A 19153-nucleotide genomic window follows, 5' to 3' on the forward strand; every position below is an offset into this window, starting at 1 on the left:
AAATTTTTAAGAAAGTCAATACAAAACAAGACACAAATATTAATTCTAATCATCTCTTTTGAAATAAACAAGAATGACCTCCTGAACCAGTTCTTATTGCGACACAGCTGAAGAAGCATCTGACTGAAGACTCGCCACTGTTTAATCACTATATTGTGCAAAGAGTGCACAGAGTTGTACATTCTCTTTGGCAGTTTGTGCAATAGACTTTCTGCAATCAGCTTCTGGGACTCCAGAGCAGCCTCCAGCACAGAGCAAGCCCTCTTTTTCAATTTGTTTAAGTCACCGGTTCCGATGCTGCCACCCTGATAGAAGACTGTAAAGCAGATTGCACTCCTTATCACAGACTGATATGCAACATCTTGCAAGATGTTTCCTCAAGAAATAGAGTCTGCTCCGTTCCTTCTTGTAAACAGCCTTGGTATTGCATTTCAACTCCAGTAAGTTATTAAATATATATTGCCATGACATTTTACAACAACATTTACTGTCCTGAGACAATAAACACTACTAAAGCTGCTGATCTCTATCTCATTCTCTGGCACCATGTCTGGCATTGAGATATTAGTCTCATCAACTGTTGGGGTTGCTATAAACTTTGGGATCCGTCTTAGTAGTGGCATATTACAATGATATATGATACCAATGGATAACATCCAAAAATCAAAGACCTTTTGGATGCCTCATCATTGCATCGCAATTTCTAATAAGCCTGTTAGGCTAAGTTAATTGGACCACTCTTGTTGTCCCGGTGCACATGCACAGGATTGGAATTGGGTTATTGACTCGATTGTAGGTTCAATGCCATGACAGTGCAGACATTCAAGACATTTCGCCAGTTCTAACGTTCTCTCTGAGAGATCTTCATACAAGTAAGTATGACTGAATCAACCACACAGACTTGTATTTCAGTTATGTCACTGGTTATTTTGTCAGAGAATGCTACGCTTTTGAAATCAGGATTTTATTAGAGCAGAGCAACACTCTGGAAATGCTTTAAGTGACCATGAGTTGACACAAAGTCCTAATAGGCTGATTTTCAATCCCAATTTCTCAAACTTTTAACCATAGTACAAAAGAAAAAGACAGTTGCGATAATGACATCAGTGTCACGCTTGCGCTGAGCAGTTTTTACAAAAAGATGACACAGCATTTTTGGAGCATCTTGTGCAGTGATTTGACTCCAAATTGCATTTTCTGGGTGTGTCAGTCTGGCTTTGACAAGCACAACTGTCGTTGAACTGACATGTTTGCATGAAATTTAAAAGTCTGGTTCTGGTAGAATGAACACTACAATCTTTTTTTTTTTTTCTTGTGTTGTCTTGTAAACGCATTTATTGACTAATTGACCAGAACGTTTTGAGTGGTGAGGACAAGTTCAACTTTCTTGCTTATATTGGCACTCCCACTGCTCTGTAAACACAGTCCCATTGACAGAAATAATAAGGCCATGTTTTTTTCACACAGGCCTAAAGTCGGTATCAGTGTGGATTATGATGATGAATGTGAAAAACAAACCTGTTTAGCACCAACATGTTAACATGCCAATGTTAGCTTTAGTGACTCAAAGTGCTTACAGCTTTACAGACCAAGTAAAGGCGAGGTGCAAAGTGTTTTTGTCTACTTTGTGCTTTCCACTACAGATTGTTTGCCCACAATCAAAATCTGGATTAGCTGCATGCAGCACAACTGAAATGTACAGACAAAATGCAGAACATCCCAGGCTTTGTAGAGGTCAGTTAATTGGTCAGGTTGTTTTCATTTGTTTTCTGACTTGCAATTTTCAATTTTTGCCTCTTATTCCGTGCAAGTTTTGTTTCCATTTAGCATCTATGAAGATGCATTCTGTTACATTCAAGTGCAAATTAGCTTAAAACACCACCGACTGACAACATTACCCAGCCAAGTTTATTTAGTCTAACACTATTAACAGAAACAAGTCTTATTAATTTTCTTCGGACATTCACTATTATTGATAAAAATATCCAATTGATTGAGGATTCTCTGACTGAGTCAGACCACAATTCAACCAGTTACATGCTGCCATTCCGACATCTCGCCATTCCGACATGGGTCTCCAATTGTCGGAATGGCGACACTTATTTTTTTATCAAACGTCCCGTCATTCCGACACTTTTTTCCTCCTATGGTCGGAATGGCGGTATGTTTTTTTTTGCCATTCCGACAGTTCCTTTTAATAGCCTATTTTTTACCCAAAACATTTTGCACTAATGATAAATACGCCCTAAAGTTTGGCGCACAAACTCTGCACATACAGAGGCCACAGCCCCGCAAACAAACTTTAATAATCTATTATCAAAATCCCCTGAAATTTCAAATATAAAAATACAGATATTAATGTAACTCTGGCGAGACTGAAACTGATTAAGCAGAAATACAGTGTCAGTGAGCTGTCACAGCAGCCAGCTGGAGCCGAGCTCTCCACAGAGCCCATGCGTCTTTTTCACGCTGTCATCATATGCAAAAGTAATAATTGCTGTTACAGATATCACGGCTACTGCACAGGAGACAGTTGCGAGCACTCTGCCTTGCCTTGCCAATAGGAGAGGAGAGAAATTACAGCATAGAATGTATAAAACACAACAAAATGCAGTAAAAACGTTTATTCATGTTATTCACGTGATTTATTGCGCAAGGCTTTATACAGCCTGTTGATATCTTAAGGACCTAACTGGTCACACCTGGGAGTAGATGTCATGTAGAGATTGTTTTTACATGGCATTACAGCTGAACATATAGCTTCCATCCACAAAACAACGTGGGAGAGCCCGAAGACGCACATAGGCATGCGTAAAACCGATTTTGACCACTTCATGCTGTTTATTTGCTTTCTTTTAGTTAGCTTTCGTTTCTTTTGGATTCTTGTGCGTGTTATGGAGCCGTTTCGGTCCATATTTGCAAGCCTTTTTTTCTTGGATTAAATTTTCGGAAGTTGAAACAAGTGGCATTGGAGTGTGTGATTGAAAACCACCGCGGTCTGCTTCTCCTCCTCCAGTTGCTGAGACTTTGTTTTTAATAACTGTAAACTGTAAAAATATCTGTAAACATGTGTTAAACATATAAATTGCATGAACAGAAAGAAGGGACTCACCTGTTGAGTAACGCACATTTCCTTATACGGAAAGCCTTGTCAGAATGGTGGGACATTTGAATGTCGGAATAGCGGGATGTCGGAATAGTGGGATGTTGGAATAGCGGGATGTCAGAATGCCGGGATTTCGGAATGGGGGTTGCCACCCAATTCAACCCATCCTTTCTCAGAAAGACCAAGCCTTTGGTGGATGCTCCTTTTATACCCAATCTTGACACCCTCACCTGTCACCAGAAATCTGGTGATTGTTGAATCTTCCGCAGTGGTGTTATTTCAGTAAACATGTGGAATGTTTCTGTTTTTCTTTGACCCCCCCTCCCAGCCTTTTTGTTTTAGTTTGTTTTTGTATGTGTGAGTGTGCATGTGTGCACATATGTTGCTATCCCAAGTCACTGACAATCGTTTTATTTGGACTTGTGTCTGTTAAAGGTTCAAATTAATTAACAAATTTCAGATTTATGTTTTTAATGAATTTCTGAGAACATTCATGGAATTGGGTTTCTACATGTCCAACCAAATTCAAATTTGGCTCTTTTCTCTCCTCCATACACCTGGCAAAACAATGCAGGATCTCAGATAGTTGGTTTCAGACAGTTACAGGAATGAATAGTCACAAGAACCCCTTCATCTGACAGTGGATAGGTGTAGTGGAGGAGGTTTCTATCCAAAAAGCCCTTTTGGTGGAATACAATTGCAACCTTTTACTTAGATTGAAATTTGAAATGATTGATTTGTAGGTTTTTATTATTTATTTTACCTTTATAATTGTAATGTAATTTTCACTCAAAACTTCTTTTTGACAATAGTTGGTGGAGAAATTGGAGTTAAATGTTGCAAAGCTCAGTTGTTCATTTGAGCCACGCAAGCACGCAAACAGAGCACAGTATATACATAGACTTGGCTTCAGAATGTGATAGTCCCAAAGCTCTGATACATAATACGTCATGGAATGCTTATTTCGAACTTTTAGCTCCCATTGCTGATCACTGTTGTGTATTCTTACCACGAGACGCTGACTGACAGACATAGTGAGAATCTTACACACTTACACAACTTACACATGCACATTGATAAGCTGCAGGGTCGGGCGGACAGCTGTGGTGTCAGAGGAGCACACATCTGGAGAAGTGCTTGTGTTGTCAGGGGGTTGGCTGCCAGTAAGTGAGTGGAACTGAGAGAAGTGACGGAAAAAAGAATCATGATTACACACAGAGGATGAATAGTTGGATGGCTACATACTACAGTGGGAGGTAAATGACAGAAATACTAAATCTTGTGAAGGGCAAACCCACCTGGAAGGAACCATGGAGCACATCTAGAATAACACCAAGTATCACCATGAGAAGTATTATTCAAGGATTTGAAACTCATTTCTATTTTGTTGAATGAGAGTCAACAGGTTGAAGTAGAGCATATGTTTCTAAACTTTAAAACAATTCAGCTCAAGCAACTCAACAGAAAAGAGTGTAACTTTGACATAAACATTACAGGTAAAGTATAAAGATGTTTTTTCTTTGGATACTTGCGGACAGCAAAATGTACTGGAAACACAACATTCACACGTTTTAGCTGTCACAAAAAAATTTAACACATGGAAACTATAGCATTCATTTGACAGCCTGGTCTTTGAGGGAAAGTGTACATGGAAACTCAGACACCAGCAATCTTCTCCAACAATGTCTTGGTATTCTGGAAACCCAAGAGAGACAGACTGTATATGAAAACATTTGTCTTCGTGGAAATAGATAAAGATTATGGGATTTTATCATAACAGCCAACATGATTGTGTACGTGAAGTGTATCAAAGTATTATAACGTGCCAACTGGTCAGCTAGAACAAGTAGATATCTTACTTGAGAAGACTTTGAGTCTCTTGATGTTTTCCTCAACTTAACCACGTAGATTGTATTGCCTAAACCTCACAGAGAAATGTAATAAAAGGAAAAAGGAAGTAATAAAAGGAAGATACTAAAAACTAAAAACTAAAGCATCTTACAAACATGGTATCAAGCTTCTGGCAACAGTAACTTGTCAGTATCTTGTCCCTTTTCTGAAGATTCTCTGTTTTTATATAAATGGACATGTTTGGAGAGGATGTGGAGGTTGTTTCCTTTTAACTATACGAGTCCAAACCCATGTCATGGTGGAATGATAGCTTTGGTGAGACGGTCAGCATTGAACACCCAAACCACGATCCTTTCTGAAACCAAGCAATTTTGGTTTTGTTTGCACGGCAGATGGAATTTAAGTGACAACACTATGCAATTTGTTGGTCTTCTTAGCAAGACAACTTGTAATGAATTAGCATAACATGGATAAAATTGTAATGAACTTAACTGAAGTGACCTATGATGAATTGGACTCAGTTTGATAATAACTAGGTTCCAATCAACTGAATTTTACTGTGTAATTGGACTGTGTTTAGTTTCTCTTTAAAGTGCCTTGAAGCGTCATATGAATAAGCTGAACTGAATTGGTGGCCAAACCAAACCAGGCAATGACTGAAAAGCACAATAATAAACCATGAAAAAAACTGAATAATAAGATATCTGTGTCTAAAAAAAAAAACTATTCCACACATGATTCCAAACCCAAAGTCTTTACTGCTCCATGACCACCTCATCAATTCTGTTTGACGGCCTTTAAACCATCTCAACTAAAAAAGGGGGATTTGTGTGTCAACCACCTCAAAGCTACAAGTTTGCTTTCTGTTGGTTTTGCTTCCGTGATGCCAGAATACAATGTTGACAGATGATATGCCACAATACTTGTGCTCTGCCAAGTAATTTTAGATACTAAAATCACCCCCCCCCCACAAAAATCCCCTTTTTGACGATGACTTTTTACTACAAAGTTTTCTTGCTATAAAGACACACCTTAATGGGAAAATATTTACTTTCCCAATATTCCATCAAAGGATTCAAATTTTTCTTACATGAAAGAAGTTTTGGCAGTTTACTTTATTTCCTCACTTCTGATGGCACTGACATTTTTCACCAACCTCCTACTCGATCTAGTTTGACTAAATCTTAATATGGTGCCAGGATCATGTGGACTGTGAATGTGGGACTCCTTTTTTGAGTGGAGAAACAAGCCTCTCAACCAGCCTCCTTGGGTGAAAACATTGGACGTAACTCGTACCATTCTTTCCAGTTTTTTTTTTTGTTCAGGATAAAACTGGTCGACAGATAAAAAAATTTAATTTAAACTTGCTCACATGGTACAATCTGATCTCACAGATGTGTCTGCAACCACAAGACAGCTACTGTCTTAACTATTCCAGAACTGTTTAAGGCACTAGGGACTTTCATTTAATCCAAAAATAACTTAAGATAAAGAATCCTTCTGAATCTGAAGTGCGCCATTGCAAGAAAAGAATTTTGGATGTACCCACATGATAAAATAACCTGGGAAATAGAAAACAAAAATCTGGATATATCATCAAACCTGGTGTTATATCCATCTTTATTCAATGTATGTGTAGAAGGCTAGAAGAGCAGTATCACAAACCCACTGAGTGCAACAATCAGTCCATTTTATGAGTGTATCATTGGCTACTGTCTCCAAGTTAGTAAATCAGGGTGCAGCAGGATCAGCACACCCACAGAGAGGAGAATGCAGGCTCAATCTTAAGAGTGTTTAAACTATGAGCCACATGAGATTCTGTTTTATTTTCCTACATTGGTCAGTCATATTAACAACTACAAATGTTGTTTTGTTTTGAAGAAGAAAAAAAACCAACAACTTAGCCCTAGAGAAGAAACTTAGAATGGGTCCGTTAGCAGGATATTTAAAGCGCATTCATATTCAGAGTTAGTGCAGTTGTATGGCACTATCTGCTCTGTGCTGCAGTCCCTGAACGTGTCACGTTAGTGAAGAAAATAGAGAAGAAATTTGCTGTCTAACATGTGATGTGGTCACCAAAACTGGGTTTCCCTAAACTTTCTTTGCCTACACCTAATCAAATATATTTGGTGCGTAAACCTAAAAGAGGTTGAAGTTGCAAAGCAGAATACATTAACTGAACAATAGCTTTGTGTATTGAATAGTTTTGCTGGGGTTTGACCTCTACAAATTCAAACTTAACCAAGGTTATCACAGGCACTTGAATGTAGCCTTTATAACTATTTTTTTGCAAGTCATCCAATAGCTATCAACAAAATACTTTATCAAAAATATCAACTTCATACACTCAGTGAAGTCAGAGGGTATCATGAAAGACAATCTACTTCACAGGCTGGGGATCGCCCCGTCTGCTCATCTATCCCATAGTCATTTGAATAATGAACTAACAAACCAAATAAATGAATACTAGTATTCAATGTAATTTAGATGTTTTTTTTCTTTGTGTCTATAAGGACAAAATCATGTTCGGCAGTTCCAACAACAGAAACTGGTCTTCTGTGTCATATCGTGTCACAAATTTCATCCAAATGTTTAAGGTTCAAAGTACCTTCAAAATATCTTCAGAATAAGGTTAAATGCTGTTATATTAACCTACAATGTCACCTTTTCAAAGACCAATTATTCATAATCATCTATGTTTTAAAAATCTGAGCAGTTTCTATTACTTTAAACTTATAGGTCAAGCCTGGCTCCAAGCCGCTCTTTGTGTCATGCTTACAGTTTCGCCACTAATCATCCATAAATTCGGGGTAACCTTTTTCAGCTGTGTAACTTTATACTATTGGAATCCCAACTACACCGCAGGCTTTGCTTGAAATTTAGAAGATATATTTTAGACAGAGAATCAAAAACCCACAGGACTTCTCATCTGGCTCTGGCATTGTTTTGGAAGGTGTTCCTGGTCGATGCTGTACGTGGATAACTTCTCTCTGGCAGGACACTTGTTCTGGCAGCATTCAACTTGAAAAATACTTAAAGTGATTGAACAATAATCTGAAAAAAAAACAAAAGCACAATCGTTTACCGAGTCGTTTATCATTTACAGCATGTCAGCAACACTATCACCAAAAATGGATCATTTGATTTTCGCATGTCACAGTAGAATATTTGTACATGGAAAAAGGGATTTCAGTGCAGGTGTTACACGCTGGCTTCTTGTGAAGTATGTTGGCCATCTGGCTGTTTGCAGCACTGAAATACAATCCGGCCAAAGACTAGCCTCACAGTGGTGGCAGAACAGGCTCTCAAACAGTTACATTAAAAACCATATCAAAGTCATCATAATGAAAAATATGTGACCTCTCTTTTAGAATTTCAGTGATTTGGGATTAATTATCTGTGCTGTGATATTTCCTTCTGTCCCTCTTGGCCACCGAGATTTGCACTGAGAGTGCGGTTATGTCAAATAGGTCCCAGTAGGAATGCATTGCTTTCACATCTGTTTGCAAATCATTCTCCATTTCTCTGGATCACGCCCACAAAAGCTTTCACAAAGCAAAAAAAGCTTTCAAGTTTTGTTGGACTGTTGGCTTTTAAGTACAGCAAAGGTCTCAGACAGTGATGCTGATGTGTTTCACACAAAAAAGTGCCATCTACTCCTCAACAGAGCAAAAAGGACAGAGAACAGTGGATAACTTGTAATCAGGATAATCAGGTAATCAGATGTCCTGTTGTTAAAACAGACAAAGGGGACATTAAAGACAAAGAAATAACTTACAATAGAAGACATTTAAAAGAATGCTCTGTATTATGTTTATTGAACAAAGGGTGGAGGCTTTGGTTGACATGCAAGTTTCCTCTTTTTAGCTGCGCATGCCAATGAAATCAAGAGTTGCGCTCGTTACTGGGTGACATCATAAATCTCCAGTGACCCAAGTGCTGCTCTGTTATGCTTTTGTAAGCTTAAGCTCAAATATTTCATTGTGGCGGAGGTAAACTGGAAGGTGTTGGGTAAATGTTTGCTCTCAAACATTGTAAAGCCTTATAACTGACCAAAGACATACACACAAACACGGGTTACAGCTCAGAGAACACAGAGATTCAAAGAGAGAACGGAGAAATAAAGTTAAGAATTTCTTTTCCACCAACAACACATCATCGAGTGGTTGGTGCATCAAAATGTATTTCAAGTTTGGTATAAAATGGCAGAAAATGGATTTTAAAAAACAACAATTGTCCAAAAGATGAAGACATTGTATTTTCTGTTATTGGAGACAGAGCTTTTGGCTCTTTTTTTTGGTTTTGTTGTCATACAATGAAGGTAACTTTTACAATAAGTTTAGGGTTATGTGAAATTTTGAGTAGCTACAAGAGAACAGATGAAGTGCAGATGATTTTAGTTCTCCATAAGTCAGTAAGTAGCTTAACTTTCAGTGAGACTCATGAAGAAGTATGAGAAAATGAAGATTGATTAAAGATAATCATAAACTAATCATTAATTTATGGTTCACTACGGAAAACAATTAATCATGTTGCTGATTCCGTCCGCAGTTATCTCTTACTTAAATAACCATCAACAAATAATTCTGTTTACATAATCTGCATACTGATTAACTAATGGTTAAGTAGCAGTTTGTTACTCCTTTATCATTTGTTTAATGCTAACCAGGCTACTCAAATTTGTGGGTCTCTAATTGCAGCCATTTTACCAGGAAATTAAGTTTCCCTTTTGAGAGCCTAAATAAGTACAAGATTTATGTTGTGTATTTGCTAACTGATGCCAAGAGTGTCTACAAGGCTTATGTATTCATTTTTTAAAATGTTTTTTACTTTCTGGGCCCACGCATCAACACAATTTGCGGTCAAGTGCAAAAGTCTTCCAACAAACGGGTGCTAATTTGGGGGAATGTGAGGCAGCAGGTAGATCTAACATATGCACTCTCAGCTCACATAGCAGTATTGGATTCATCTTCATTTAAAGGCATATTCTTTTTTTAAAGTTTACTAATATGTACAGCATGTGTTGTAAAATCCTTTTGGAGATGGGGAGGGTGAACAAGCTAGCTAAGCTAAGCTAACTGCTCCTCAGACCGCGCCACCAAAAGATCAAAGTCGATGGTTTATGTGGATTATTTTGTGGAGTTTTACACCGTGTCACATTTGCATCAGACTTAGTCACTACACTTCCCTAACCGAAGAATAAATGTTATCCAGATGTTCCATGAATGTTCCACGTGTCTATGTTCTTCTGTTGAGAAAATGCAGTGATGATAAACAACCATCTGATGCAAATATAGCACAGTGGGAAACTGCACAGTGCAACTTTTGTTCGACCTACCATAACACATTTTTTTTCATATTTGAGTTGTTTTAGATGGTGAAAATTTGCTGAACCGTTAGCTTAGTTCTGCCATTAGAATTTCTCCCTGGCTCTCTAAACTGAGAGCTCTCTGACTGCTGTCTGCTGAAGGTAAGACACTGACTCCTCATGTGTACTTAAACCAACCCTAGTTAAATAAGTCCAGTTAATCCATTTACTTCTTTTGTTTGTTTCACAAACACACCGAAGTCAAATGGATATAAAATATCTGATAAAGGTTAAGAAAATCATTTCACTGGGCTGCACATTGTATGAGTTGCCCAAAGTTGCTCTTTTGAACGAATATTTATCGTTTAAAGATGATTATCTATCAATCAAACTGATCATTCTTTATCTAAGATGAGTTTCTGTTACTCATCTCAGATAGAGTTTAGGGTTAGAAAAAAGAAAAGAGCGCCCTCTGTCAGGTAAGTCTAGAGCTGAGTCAAGCACCTATACTGCTCTGAAAAAACCACGGACCAGACGCACGTACAAAGAAAAGAAGCACATCATGATACAGCTGGTCAAGAAAAGAAAAAGAAAACGATTCAAGTTTAACCGAGAAAGTAGAATTGAAAAGTGTTTGTGGTGCAGAAACGGTTTGGACTGAGCCATGTTACAGAAAAACAACCATATTCCCCACAAATCTAATTTCTTTCACTTAAATAACCAATACATGAGAATGAAATACAATAGGATTTAAGTGTGAATATTCCGACTTCTCGTGGTGAAGCTGGTGAGCTCTAAAATAAAGCATTGCCCCTCGAACTTTCTGACTGGAAATTGTGGGAGCAGCGCTCCAAGTCCAATGATAGCATTTAGTAACTATCTCTTTTTCAGAGATTCCATGTTGTTTATGTGCTCTGGCAGTGTGTGGCATAAGTGTTCCGTGCCTTGTGAGCAACGTTGAAACAAAAAGCGAAGTGTGTGGTGTGCGCGCGCGCGTATGTGTGAGGGCGCATTCCTCCGCAGCTCCAGGGTGATGAAGAGGTTAAGCCTGCCCCTCTCTGCTGCGCTCCCTAGGTTTCCAGCCCACCAGTCCAGCTGCCTCCTCCAATCCCGCTTCATACAGCAGCTGAGCAGACATGGACACAGCCGAACTTTAACTCTCAGCTCTCGCTCCTCTCCTCCTCCCCTCGCCTCTCCCGCTGAGCTCCGAATGTGAACGCTTCTCCTCTGGCCGGCGGACGCATGGAAATCTAATTTCACTCCAATTTACGCTTAGTCGGTGAAGTCTGTGGGGGCTGTTGTTGTTTTGCGCGTTTCCCTTGGTTTTATGCTCTACTCATGCGTCGGGAATGCCATGGCCACTCCGAGCGCACAGCAGCAGCAGCAGCAGCACCAGGATTATTTCAGATCGGTGAGCAGCGAGTCCACCACCTACATGATGGTTCCGACCGGCGGTCCGAGCGGGACGGGGCGCAAAGACAAACCGTCCAAGATGTGGTTGGCTATGGTGGTGATTGTGGTGGTGGTGTTGCAGATTGCCTCCACCACTGGGCTCTTTGTCTACCTGAACATGTCCATATCACAGGTAAGAGCTGCTTTCCTGTTGCGTTTACAGTAGAGTTTGTATATTAAACCGTTTTTTTTTATTTTATTGTTGGACTTCTGTCGCCCAGAGAGAGAGAAAGCCAAACGGAAAATTCTTGAAAAAAGTCCCAGCGTGCGTTAAATGTCACACATAGACTGATATTGTTGCTACGCCAGAGAAACTCTCTGAAATTGTGTTAAATATGAGGGTTTTTTCTGCGTTGAGCAATACAAAAAATATAAAACTAAATTGAACCACAGAAATGTTTAAGTGTATTTGCTGGCTATGTGGCGCACTTTGTAAGAAACTGCGTAAAAGTTTATTTCTGGGTGTAATTCATAACTGGAAGGAGATTGGGTGAAGTTGGTCTCGCTGTTTGACTTGTCAGGCGCTTGTAAAACACCTTTGCCTGACTGGTCTTGTTTTTTTTTTAAAAAACGTGGAGTGGTTGGGGGTATCAACCACGGAAGGAAGACGACGCTGCTTGTCACTCTGTCTGCCAGCGTGCGTCCAACAAAATGAGTTTAACTGCGTGTATGGAGAAACATATTGGATCCATTTGGGCAAGGGGAGGCTGCAGCGCAGATCTGCTTTTAAGTAGGTTACAGATGTTATGTGCAGAGGTGAAATATGCAGGTCAGTAATTGAGGTGGGCCAGCCCCCTGGGATTTGATTTATACCATTTTTATCTTCTGAAATAATAATGTATTGGCAATATATCTGCAGTATGTCTATATCGCTGTAACTCTCAAATAAAAAAATATGGTGTCCACAGTAGACGGAAGGACGACTTTCTCTGTTTTGCTCTTGGGTAGCGATATTTTCATGTTAGGTTTGATTGCTTGCACTAAAAACTTAGAGGCTTTGCCTCTGTCAATGCTAGAGTCACAGATAGTGAAAACATACATGTTTATGTGTCCTGTTTTAGGGTCAGATGTGCTACTTACAAACATGCAATTTAGTGAATCCCTGCAGGGAAAGACAAACTCTTCACTTTTTAAGCTCCCATCTGGGCTGTGACTGCACAGAGGCAGAAAACATGAGAGATAAGCTACCAGTTAGAGTTTGACAGAGGTTCACAATTAAATACAGTCATGGAAAGAAAAAGAAAGTACACCCACCTTCAGTTCTAAGGTTTTACTTATCAAGAAAATATAGAATATCAACTGGTCCTCACCAGGTCTTAGAAGGAGATAAAAACAAAGAGATAAGCAACAACAAGTGACATAATGAAGTGTGTCTTCATTTTATGAACAAAAGCTGAGCAAAAATGCAGATGCAGACTAGACAAATCTAAGTACACCCCATGAATCAATAGCTTTAAGAAACATCTTTAGCAGCAATAACTTGAAGTAATAATGTAGTGTATGATATGATAGGTATGGTAGCGATAGCACACCCTTTTCTCCAGTGTTTCTTAAGAAATACTCTTTCGCATTTCAGTCAGAACCAGTTCCAGCCAAGCTTTAACTGTCAGACAGATGGCGTCAAACTAGGCTCCAGAATATTTAGGTAAACAGAGGAGTTCATGGTGGATTCGGCTGCACAACAAGCCCAAATCATCAGCCCTCCTCCACCGTGCTTGACAGTTGGTATGAGGTGTTTGTGCTGATGCGCTGTGTTTGCAGCAAGAGGTGCTGCATGGTTTCTGATCCTCTTTAACGGTAGGTCTATATAAATCAACAAGGATAAAAGGACTAAAGCACATTCCTGACTATGCATGAATTCCAGCAAGAGGCCCGTTTATAATGCAACTCCACTTTGTGCATCTCTTCAAGAAAAAAACGGCTGTCAAAGAGAAAAATGATCTCATCCCTGAAGTTTTCTACAGATTATCAGGAGGGGCTGTGTGCGAGATTGCAAATATACACATCAGACACACTGGATGTCTGTGCACAAAGTCTAAAGACGTGAGTGAGCGCACATGTTGATGCTTTTTGCTGCTGTGTGCTCTTTTTACTGTTAATTTGTATGTTGTTTTGGTTGCTACTGGAGATGCTTCCAATTACACGTGGGACTGGTCAGTGCAAGAATTACCCATTAATACTGTCAAGTCCGCCATCCTCAACAGGCTGTAAGCAAAACGGTATAATTTCTGCATCTGACTTAACATAATGTCTCCAGACCTAGCTCAGGCATCGCTACGGAGTATTTCTTGCCTTGAGAACAAGTCTCATGCACACAACCTCCATCTGTCTACAAAAGCCTTGTGTCACCCCTTATAAAACAAGAAATATGTGCAGCGATTTCTTCAGATCTGCAAACATAAATGGGAATGAGGTATAAAAGGCCAAAGCAGTTTGTTTAAATTCTAATAAGCTTAAAAATCAGTATTTGGTATGAGCATATTTGTTCTTCAACACAGCCTGAACCCTCTTTCTTGTCATTTCTTTAAGTAGTCTCCAGGAATAGTTCTCCAGGCTTCTTGAAGGACATTCCAAAGCTCTTCTTTGGATGTTGGCTGCCTTTTGTTCCATTTTCTGCCAAGATGATCCCACACTGCTTTAATAATGTTGAGGTCCGGGCTCTGGGGAGGATTCATCCCTCCATAAGACCTGTTGCCACTGATTTTCAGTCCACTTCTTGTGCCATTTGGCATAGCTCAGCCTTTTCTCCCTGCTTCCCTTCCTTAAGAATGGCTTCTTGACAGCCACCCTTCCATGGAGACCATTTCTTAAGAGGCTACTTTGTGTCTTTTCTTTTTTTCTATTCACATTTTCAACCAAAGACTCAATCTTTTTTATGGTAATAAGAGAAAAAGACACTCTGCCTATGTCTACTTCCAGTTAACATAGTATGAAAATCCCACAGCAGGGTATTTAACTGTTGAAATAACTTACTTAGATGAGACGAGTCTTAAATTACATTCGTGCTGAGATGACAAGTGATTGTGTAAGCGTGTCACTGAAAAAAAAGGTTAACTAATGACTTGATTTAAATCTCCATGTCTGAGGTAGCAGGAATTTGCTAAGGAGCAGTTTAGAGACATACTGGACTAAGACTTGATGAAAAATATGGTTATATATATATATATATGTGTGTGTGTGTTTGTGTAGGGGAGGGGGGGAATCCCCATGTTCTCATGTGAAGGCTGGCTATTTTTAATCTGGAAACAGGCCCTTCTTTTGCTTGCGGTGCAGCAACACACCATGCCAGCCTGGTTAAGACAAAAGATATTTGGAACAATCAACATTGCACAGAGAGGAATTCTCTGGTTCTCTCGTGTGGCCTCAGAGCCGCCGTGTTCAAATAAAAGCAAACTGTGGCGAGTAAACACAGTGTGTGCCCTCTGTAGCTGGATGAAGCTCATCATGCAAACCAACTCTTTCCTCTTAACATGAACACTGGGGTTTTAGTTGCATCTACAGCTATTTCACAGAAAAGCCACATCCCGGTTTATTCTCTTCTTTTTTTTTAGCTCAAAAGCACTAGAATGAGGTGGGAGATGGACAGTGACACCATGCAGCCGTTCTGACAATAAACAAGGAAGTTGGAGTGAGCTTTTTTTTGGTCACTTTTCCCCCCTCCGACATTTTAAATCTTAAATCTGAATTAGCCAAGGAATCCCACATACTACATCATCGGGTCCAGAAAATAAGCGTTTGTGATGTCACACACGTGGTCATTCGTGGTCTGTGTGAACCTCATCAAAAGTGTAAATTACAATCAGAAATCATGAAGCATTTCCTGTAATTTGAAGGGATTCAGGGCCTTGGTTTTTGTGTCAAATAAATTATTTTTCCTCTCTTAAAGCTCCTCTGAGGGAATGAAATATATTGAAATGAAATATATTAATATTGTACTGTGTGTTTATAGTTCACAGGTTATTGAAGGTACACTAGGGATTTGAATCGTTAGTCACAGTTGTGTGAGATCATACCAAATCATATCCAAAAGTAGCGGCTATATATCAGCCGCTGAAACCTTTTATTTATGGGTTTCCCCCACAATGTTTAAGGGTTACATATGTCCTTGGTGATTCTGTAGGTCGCTGGCAAACAGGGACGCAATAAAAAATGTCGTGATGGAAATGTTTATGTAAAATGTTTATGTTCGGCTGTGTCCATGTCTGCTCAGCTGCTGTGTGTTCAACACTTTGGAAATGTTGCCACATATTTCACTTTAATTTGAATAGATATAGATTTTAGAGAGTTTTTCAAAACAGCTGCACTCACACGAAATTTTCACACTTTCACTCGATACCTATGATGAACCGTCAAAAGTAAAGGAAAATATAGAAGAAAAGCAAACTGTACGTGATGCCTTTTTTTTTTTTAAAGTGTTGTAAAGCAGTTAGACTCTTTAATTGCAATAAATCACGTGATTCCGTGTGTTTAATCGCTACAAATCGCAAATTGATCAATTATGTATTGCAATTATTTATCGATATCAGTTCATCTTCTGCTCGACCATTCAGAAGAACACGTTTTTCAGAGATTATACTGTAATTTGTGGTGGTAAACCTGCCTGAGCCGTCTCTACTGCTCAATATAAGAATGTTGTGCAACAAGACAGCACATGCTGTAGCTCAGGAAGAGCAGTTGGCTGATAATCGGTAGTTCGATCCCTGGGGAACTACTACTCAAAAACGTTGATTTGTCTTAATATTTGCTTAAAGAAGCATTTTTCCAATTGTCTTTTTCTAAGTTAATAGCGTGACACTGGGGTTAATGAGTTGGGAGCCCTGTAAGGAATTTTGTTGTTGCTGAGAAATGTGTCCAGACTGAGGTGGCTGAATTACTCATGATCAGCTGTTCACTGTCCACATGAGCCCAGCTTTCAGTAAAACTTCTTGAAAGGTTGATGCAAAGTTATAGCTTGTAATATTTTCAGCTGGAAGCACTTTGGAGAGCTCATATTACATTACATTACATGTTGACGTATGTTACAGTCGTCAGCTCGACTTTTTTCTTTTTTAATTAAAAAAAAAAAGGAAAAATTAAGCAGGGCCGCAAACTGAATTAGGAGAAGTGGCATCTCTTACTGTTTATGATTATGAGGTAGTGGATGAATAACTAATCACAGAGGGAAGAGAATGAAACTTCATGAGCCAGGTCTCAGTTCCAGTGTCAGTGAATTGCTTCTTGAGGCTGCAGTGAGACTTGATTAATGCCCGTATTTAATGACTTCCTGGATCTATGACCTTGTAGATTTGTAGTTGGTGTTTACTGTTCTACCAGCAAACAAGAACATATGTTCAGAAACACAGATCTGCTCTGTTCTGAGTTTGCAGACATAGGTTGGGGGTGTATTTATGTAGAGTTGCGTGTGTGACCGACAGCAGTTGTTTTTTTTATACAGTTTGTGTTTATTAGTTTTTAAGTTAAGGCTTTTATGGGTAATCGTGTGTGTGTGTGTGTGTGATTGGCATTCCATTCCTTCCACATCACTGGTTCACTTTGTTATTGTTTGGGTTCACTGATAGACTCTGAGTCACCCTTACATGCAACAATACACAGTTTGTGTGCACGTGGGAGTATGTATGTGCGTGTGTGGTCTGATTAACACTGTTTTCACTTAATGTGGATGTGCGTGTGGTCTGTTTAACCCATAAGACCCGCAAATTTGTCATTTCTCCCTGTGTTTGCATGAGAGAGGTGTGCGTTTGTGTATAGATCCTATCAGGATTTTGTCTTTGTTATGAGCAGCTGAATTCCAAACATTAGAAGATCATGAAAATATCAAAATATTTCTGGCCTACAGTAGCTTAGGGTTCAGGTTTAGAATTACATCAGGTTTGTGGGAGGGATTAGGTGTCAGCGCTGAGGCTCAACAGTTTAAGTGTTGCAAGAGCTCGAACTAGAGCAGGAAATCTGATGTGATAGCAGTTCACCTTCCAGCAGCCGTGTCAAACGCTTCAGGCTCTTCAATTAACAAGACTGCAGCCATGATTCCACAGCTTTGTTCAGTTTCTCACCTGAACAATGGTGCTTTTAAAAGCAATAAATGCAGTTTTGCCTTTTCTGTTCACATCGCACTTCCTAATCGAGACAAAAATCGCTTAGTTTCCCTGTTATCATTAACGAAGTAACTGGAATTTCCATTTTCTTTCTCTTCTAGGCAGCGTCAGTTGAAGAAAAAAGAAAAAGAGTAACAGACATTCAGTAAAACTGTCGAGGATTAAACCAGGAATGTTGTCTGGCGTTAGCTTTAGAATTGACGTCTTCTGTAGGAGTGGCAGAGACGTGAACGGGAATCGTTTTGTTCTGAGCTCGTTTGATTGGAAAAGATAACCGATAGAAATTATTTGCATCTAGGTTTCACTTCACACACAAAGCCAGAGCAGCTTGCCAGCTTGTGACGCAACCCGCGTAGAACAGAACACGAGAGGGTGCGTGAACACATACGTTCTCTGCTGTATTTGTTTTATTGGTGAAAGCAACGATAAAATTACCATCAAAGAAAACAGTGGCTGGCCTAACAAGAATACCCAAGTGTGTGTGAGAGTGATATATGTGATGTGTTTTTTTGTCAGTGTGTGCGCAAGAGGGTGTGTGTTTGCGTGGGAGGAATAGGCGTTTCTCAACATGTACAAACACACACACTCGCATACACAAATTAGCGAACAATTTGGAGTAAAATCAAATCTGTCGCTGCAAATACTCACTACTAGATTTAGTTCAAAGGCAGTTATAACTAACCCGCAGCCTATAGCAGACTCGACTGCCAAAATACACAGTTCCCCCTCTCGCTCTGTGTCTTTTCACCTCCCGCCCCCCTGTAGTCTCTGTGTGTTATGCTTGAGGGTCCACATCGCAGAATCGAGTTACAGTCAGTTTTAAGGGTGGGACGAATTTTTCAGGAGTGACACAATCCGTTATTGTCTTTTTACGAGGCAAGAGTTTAGAAGCTGAGAAGCTTGCATCGATTTAAAAACTCAAAAAGAAAAACAGAATGACGCAAGATGCTTAAATGTGCGATTATTGGCTGAATTTTGGCCAATTTTGCCTAATTTCCTAGCGACTTGACTTAAAAAGACAAGACCAAAATGATGTCAGTTAAAGGACAAAAACAGTTCAGGTCTTTCTCAACCTGAAAAAAAACGTGTGTGTGGGGGGGTGGTAGGTTTACTTTAACACGACATTCTTTTGATACAAGTCACTTTAACACCGAAAAAAGAAGCTTTCCATGAAGGATACAGCACCGTGACCTTTTTTACCAGTGCAGTGATTGCTAGCTTAAGTACATGAGGTTTGTGCATGAGAAACAGTGTGGTGTCCACGGACGTGCACGGACGTGCACGGACCTGCAGGCACGCTCACTGTTTTCATGGCCAGGTCATTTGGATGAGGATGAAAAGGAA

At 39.5% G+C, this 19153-nt stretch overlaps 1 protein-coding gene across 1 annotated transcript in view; it reads left to right on the top strand.

Annotated features, from left to right (window-relative positions):
* Window positions 1-11274: 11274 nt before the first annotated feature.
* Window positions 11275-19153, top strand: part of tnfsf10l (TNF superfamily member 10, like) — a 58963-nt gene continuing 51084 nt past the window's right edge. The window contains exon 1 of the mRNA XM_072376086.1: window positions 11275-11850. Within this exon, the coding sequence (XP_072232187.1) occupies window positions 11593-11850 (258 nt within the window). The 5' untranslated portion in view covers window positions 11275-11592. The remainder of the gene's footprint in view (window positions 11851-19153) is intronic.

The sequence above is a fragment of the Leuresthes tenuis genome, unplaced genomic scaffold (genome assembly GCF_036924035.1).
Source record: "Leuresthes tenuis unplaced genomic scaffold, fLeuTen1.0.hap1 SCAF_22, whole genome shotgun sequence".
NCBI lineage: Eukaryota > Metazoa > Chordata > Actinopteri > Atheriniformes > Atherinopsidae > Leuresthes > Leuresthes tenuis.